Source organism: Xiphias gladius, chromosome 8 (genome assembly GCF_016859285.1).
Source record: "Xiphias gladius isolate SHS-SW01 ecotype Sanya breed wild chromosome 8, ASM1685928v1, whole genome shotgun sequence".
Lineage (NCBI taxonomy): Eukaryota > Metazoa > Chordata > Actinopteri > Istiophoriformes > Xiphiidae > Xiphias > Xiphias gladius.
Window position 1 is genome coordinate 3,527,975 of NC_053407.1, and position 6,825 is coordinate 3,534,799.

Below are 6,825 nucleotides of genomic sequence, written 5' to 3' on the forward strand. Positions count from 1 at the left end.
TATTTTGGAAGAACTTCCAAAACCGGTGAAGACCGCTATGGAAGATAATCCTGAACTGCATGGAGCCCCTACGGATCAATGGGAAAAACATTTGGCCCATCATTTCGCTAAGCATAGGAAACAACAGGGAGAGAACCAAGAAAAAGAATCAGACCTGCAAACTCAACTTCTGAAATTGCAATTAGAGGAAGCTAGACGTAAAACTAATGAAACAAAGAAATGGAAAGAGAAAGCCAAAAATGAGCTTCAGTTGGTGCAGCAACCCTCAGGTGACAAAGGTGATCATGACTTATATCCCACTCCACTGTGGGCACCTCCCCAACCTCCTTATAGAGGACGCGGAGGGTTCAGGGGAGACATGGGGGGGCAGAGGTTGTGGTCCACGCGGAAGGTCACACAATATGTACTATGGATGTCATTTTTGTGGTGACGTAACGCACTGGAAACATGAATGCCCACAGAATAACAACCATTGGAGAACACAAAGGGGAAGCTTGGCTGCCCGTAGAGGTCGGGGACAAGGTGGTTTCCCTCCACAACCCCATTCACAAGCCCCACAGCCGTATGCACAGACGCATACTCACAAGCTCCATCACATCAGGCTCCCAATCCTCAGTCTGCACCTCCACAGCCTCAACAAGGGCAGTATCCCATGGGTCAGTGGGAAGAGCCGTACCAAGGATGAGGAGGCCCAAGAACCCCACAAGAAGAGGAATTGGCAGATCCTCTTCTGAATATTTCAGTAATGGGAAAAGACTTGCCTTTCCTAGTGGTCACCGGTGCTCGGTATTCCACTCTTAACACACCAACTGTGACTCCTCCACTTTCAAAACAGTGTGTTCGAGTTACGGGTTTCTCTGGGACTCCTGTACACCTGCCTTTAACCACGCCCCTTTCCTCACAGCTGAGGCTGGCACAACAACAATTCAGGCATCAATACATAGCCTCACCAAATTGCCCAGTGAACTTGATGGGAAGAGACATTCTACTCGCGACCGGAGCGAGTGTTCTCTGCTCTCTCGATGGTATCTTAAGTCACGTTTGAGCTCAAGGATGACACGCCCATCTATCAGACACAATATAAGCATAAACCAGCAGCGGCTGAGGGCATTTCCAATACCATAGAAGGCTTGCTTGAGGCGGGCGTGTTGGAACCTTCCCACTCAGCGTGGAACACACTGATATTGCCTGTAGAGAAACAAAACACCGGTAAATATCGTATGGCTCACGACCTCCGCCGAATTAACGCCATTATCGCCATTCCAACGGTATCGGTCCCCAATCCATACACTGCCCTGACTGCTCTGTTACCCTCACATCAGTGGTTCACCTGCATTGACCTGGCCAACGCGTTCTTTTGTCTCCCTCTAGTGGATCACTTGAAACCCATCTTTTCATTCACATATGGTAACAAGACACTGCAATACCGCAGGCTTCCCCAGGAGTTCATTCTCTCTCCAGGTATTTTCAATCAGGCTTTAAAACAGCAACTGCAGGGCATAGAATTGCCCCCGGGCGTAGCTCTGATACAATATGTAGATGACTTGCTTATTGCAGCGGAGACAGACGACTCATGCCTTCGCGCCACTCATGCGGTCCTGGACCAACTAGCCTGGTGTGGTTTTTAAGTATCCCGTTCTAAATTGCAGTGCTGCCGCCAACAAGTTGCCTTTCTCAGTCGCATGGTATCAGCCAGAGGCAAAGCAATGTCAGGAGGTCATAGGTCGTCCATTTTGTCCCACCCGAAACCACAGACAGTAAAAGACATGTTATCCTTTTTGGGACTCACGGGATATAGTCGCCATTACATCCCCTCCTACTGCGAACTGACTAAGCCTTTACGTGCCTCGGTTAATGCACAGGGAATGCGTAACCTCACCGCTCCACTGTCCTGGGATCAGGACACAGAAAGTCTGTTCATTAGATTGAAACAGGAACTTTCAAATGCAGCCGATCTGGCCATCCCAGACTACAAGTCGCCATTCCTTTTTGGATGTTTATGAAAAGACATCCTCTGTCAATGGTGTCTTATTTCAGAAAAAAGGGGGAGGCAGACAGATGTTAATGTATGTGAGTGTAGCACTTGACCCAATGGAGAACAGACAACCGCCATGCACACGTCACGCAGCAGCAGTAGCAAAGATATTGCAGAAAACAGCACACGTAGTAATGGGACACACACTCACTGTATTAATTACACACAGCATTGTGGCATACGTAAACTCTGCTGCATTCACAATGACTCCACTCAGACAGACCAGACTGGACAGTATCTTGAGCGCACCACACATTACATACACACACGATGGGATCAATATGGCAGATGTTATGAGGGAAGGACAGAAACATGACTGCGAAACTAAAGTGAGACAGGATGTGAAAGTGAGAGAAGGCTTGAATATCGAACCAATACCGCACGCGACTGAAACCATTTTCACAGAGGGGGGTTGTTTCAAACACCCACAGGAAGGGCTGAAAGCAGCATATGCAGTGGTGCGTCAGACAGGGAACAGTTTTGAGAAAGTGAAAGTGGGCCAGCTACAAGGGAAAGAGTCAGCAGAGGGAAAAGTTGTAAATATCTATGCAGATTCAGCGTATGTGGTAGGAGCCATACATGTGGAAATGCCCCAATGGCTAAGGGCAGGTTTTGTGACTGCATCCGTCACTCCCATAAAACACGAAAAGGCTATGAAAGATCTCTTGGAGGTTTTGCAATTACCAAAAGAGGTAGGGATCATAAAGTGTAAAGGACATAGCAAGGAAGACAGTCTAATTGCGAGAGGCAACGAGGCTGTGGATGCAGCGGCTAAACAGGCTGCAGGATATGTTCAAAACTACATAATGGTGCAGACAGGAATGATCCACGACATACTGCCCCCATGCGATGTAAATATGATAAAAGCGGAACAAGAAAAAGCAGAAAAACATGAGAAAAACCTCTGGGAGGACAGAGGAGCAACTTGTACAGAAGGATTGTGGCGGGCTGCCGACGGGAGACCGGTTTTGCCTCCTAGGTTGGCACCCTCCCTGATTGCAGAGGCACATGGCCTCATGCATGCAGGTGCCCTGGCACGGAAATCATTATTGACTATACTGATATGGGAGAGCGGGTTCGAGGTTATCGCTATCTCCTGGTCGCAGTGGATGCATACACCGGCTGGCCAGAAGCAACCCCAGCAAAGGCCGAAGATGCCAAGACAGTGGGGAAGTTTTTGATCAACCACTACATTCCCTTCCATGGGTTCCCAGCGAAAATAAGGTCAGACAACGGGACCCATTTTAAAAATAAATATCTGAGAGAAGTTGAAAAGCTGTTGGGGATCCAACATGCTTTTGGCACTGTGTATCATCCTCAGTCCCAAGGAAAAGTGGAAAGGATGAACCAGACGGCTCAGTTACTCGAGCCCTTGAAGGCCTTAGAACATTGTCTCAAGAAATGCATGAAAATTCTGGTATCGATAAACCCCTCGATGGCGTACTAGGGCAATGGTTTGGTAAATGGAAGACTCTAATTGTGTCAGTAGCCCTATCTTTGGTTGGAATGATAACAGCGCTGGGTCTCTGTGGGCGTTGCTGCATTCCCTGAATTCGATCCCTATGTGAGCGCATAATTGTAGCTGCCATTGAGAAGAAAAACCCCCCACCACCATATCAAATGTATCAGGCCGAGACAGAGGGTTTGTTGAGATGCTTGCCTGAAGGTGAGGATGAAGAGGTAGTATTAGCCATGTCAGAAGTGTGATCTCATAAATGAGATCGAAAGGGGGTGTGTAAACTTTACGGTATAAAATAGCCTCCTTCAGAGGCCAAAAGGGGGACTGTTGGATTATAACAAATAATGAAGGAACAAAATGTTTGTATATATTGGAAATTTGCTGACTGCCTCACCTATTCTCTTTTGCAGAAGAGCAGATGTCTAAATGTGCGAAAATGTGAACGCTTGCTGGAAACAGGTTGCTAAGCTAGGCTGGGCAAGGGAGAGACATTCAGTCATACTTCGTGAACTGACCGAACCTTGTTGGCGCTAGGGATAGACGACAGCCAGGAGCTCTGTAACCATCATTTATGCTTTTAAATAAATATATTTGAGGATTCATCAGCTCTCCTGTCAACTTCATTTTGAATCAACTTCATATCAGTCAGACAGGAGTCACACCATTTTGGTCCAGACTGAAATACCTAATTAATATAACCAGTGGACTTCATTTTGGCTATGACGTTTTCTACAGACATCCAGAAGATGTATTCAGATAAAATTGTTTACCCTCTGACTTTTCATGTAGTGCTAATAGCAGATCAAAGTTCTCACTTCTGTGAAAAATCTCAACATGTATTTGATGAATTGGCACAACATTTGGTATAAAGATACATGGAGCTCAAAGTATCCTTGACATCCACTGACTTTTACTCAAGGGGCGACCGTGAGGTTGATATATGTTATTTTTAGTGAAACAACTGTTTGATGAATTGGCATAAAATTTGGTTCAGACGTTCTTGTTCCCCACAGGATGAATTTTAACAACGCTAGGGATTCTTTCACTTCTCCTCTTGCAGCGTCATCAATTGCGATGCACATGGAGTAGATGGGTTTCTCAAAGCTCTGCGTGGAAGTGCAATAACTTTATAATTCCAACTCCCATTGGTAAAAAACTGGCTATCAAATCTCGCAGTATTGAATCTAAGTAGCTCTAGTACCATCTACTCATTTACAGTATGTCAAGCCCTAAACAACAAATGGTGCATTTCATGGACCTGCAACAGAGGAAGAATTGCTACCTATCTGAAAAGATATTAGAATGCATCAACATCCGATTCAACTTGCTTGAAACACCTGTGATCTCACAACATGCATAAAATCAGAGAACATGTGACCATGAGCCGTTTTGCAGTTTTGGAAAGATTAGAAGGTCTAACGATAGAGTCCGAATAAAGATTGATGACCTGAATGAACATTTAAAAAGTTATTGGGGATACCATTAAAGATATGAACTTTCAGGCCTAGGAGTGACATCATCAGGGTTATTTTCTCTTTTCAGAAGCTGAGAAGTACTCCTCATGATAAGTAAATAGATCTAAGTGTGTAAAATTGTTGATGTGGCCCTTAAAGTCATTTTACACATTTTATCACACATCAATGTAATAACATAAGATAAATATTTCTTTAATATTTTTTCACATGGTCCTAAACCTTTTCTGTACTCTTTCAGTGCAGACATACATACGTACTATTGTCCGTCTGTGGCCCTTACCTGCACATAATCCACACTGTCCCCCAGTGCTTTAAAGGCAGTGTACATCACCTCTCTTTTCCCTCCCCACTCCTGCATGATACAGGAGTAGCGACAGCCTCTGACCAGCTGAGCAATGCGTGCTGCCTCCTCCATGTGCACTGTGCTCCTCCCTCCACCTCCTACACCTACTCCTCCACTCCCATCACTGTGGTAGTTTCCCTTCCACACCATACTGCCAGCCTGGTCTGCCCCCCCCATCACCTCCTGGAAAATGTCCATCATGTAGCGGTCCTCGGGTCGGTTTCCATCCACCACCAGCACAACCTTCAGGCCAGAGAAGGAGATTCGACAGATGCTGCGCAAGCACTTCCTCAAGTAGTCTGGGTCCTCCTGGTAGGCGGCAATACAGAGGGCCACAGAACGACAGAGGTACTGAGGCAGGGCAGGGCTCCTCATGCGCCGATGCTCCAGGAAGGCGAAAAGGCTCTGAAGGAAGAGGTGGAGGGAGAGGAAGGCACCATAGAGGCCAAAGGAAAGGTGGTGCTGTTCAGTGCGGATGAATTGATAGCCTATATGACAAAGAAACACAGTTGAAATAAATTTTAAAAAACATGACCATCACTTGTTTTGATTCTCATGTAAATGTTTCTCTATCTCTTTATGAAATTTACAAGTTAACCTTTGACATAGGCCAGTAGGATGGTGAAGAGGACCACCGCAGCAAAAAGGGTGGTCACCACGATGTTCAGCGTATTCCTGCAGCGAGAGGGCATCTGAAAGTGGAGGAGGATGTGAGATAGTGAGGTGTCAGGTTCAGGGAGAGGTTGAGAGATTTGTGGAGTGAAGATTAGGAATAGAGCGAGGGAGTGAAAATGAGGCCAAAGAGTTTATGTTATAGAGGGTAAAAGTGTAGGGAGAGGGAGAAAACACAAGGTAGGCAGGGAAAGAGAAAAATAAATTACAAGTGGGTAAACTATGTTTGAATTGGCTTTCACTTCACTACTACACATTTGAGGAAATGTACAGGAAAGGGGCGATATCAACAGAGGTCAGTTGTTCATGACGTGAGACAGCGAGCGTGTCCTGCGGACTTTGGAGTCTTACTGAATGCCCTGTCTTAAAAAGCTTGTAATTACTCATTAGTTGACTAAAGTGCAATTTCCATTTTTTTCTCTGTAAAACCTTTAATCAGCCACCGTCAAATGAAAACACACCAGCACCAGTCTTTGACATCATTGAGAAACAGCGCCAGAAGTAACAGAGAGGGTACTAAATGCCCAGTGTAGCAATGGTTTGCAGGTACTACTACTATTAGTACTCAACTCTTGCTGCAATTAATAGCACTAGTGATAATTCTTAAAAATAATAATATTAAATAAGATTACTGGCATTATTGCCGTTGCTATTTCTACTACTGCTGCTACTTTTAGGAAGAAGAAAGTATTTCACTGCAAGTAATACCACTACGAGAATCATTACTACTTGTATGGATACTGCCACTTCCACAACAGCTACCTCTGTCTACTATAACTATGCAAACATATACTGTACACAATAATATCTTCATGAAACACTATCAAAGAGTATTTGGCTC

The 6,825-nt window shown here is 45.1% G+C and overlaps 1 protein-coding gene across 1 annotated transcript in view; it reads right to left on the reverse strand.

The window, feature by feature from the left end:
• The window catches only part of has3 (hyaluronan synthase 3), a 12,345-nt gene extending 6,341 nt beyond the window's left edge, over window positions 1-6,004 (reverse strand). The window contains exons 1-2 of the mRNA XM_040133479.1: window positions 5,911-6,004; window positions 5,250-5,800 (exon numbers count right to left, since the gene is read on the reverse strand). Coding sequence (XP_039989413.1) covers window positions 5,250-5,800; window positions 5,911-6,004 — 645 coding nt within the window. The remainder of the gene's footprint in view (window positions 1-5,249; window positions 5,801-5,910) is intronic.
• Window positions 6,005-6,825: the final 821 nt, after the last annotated feature.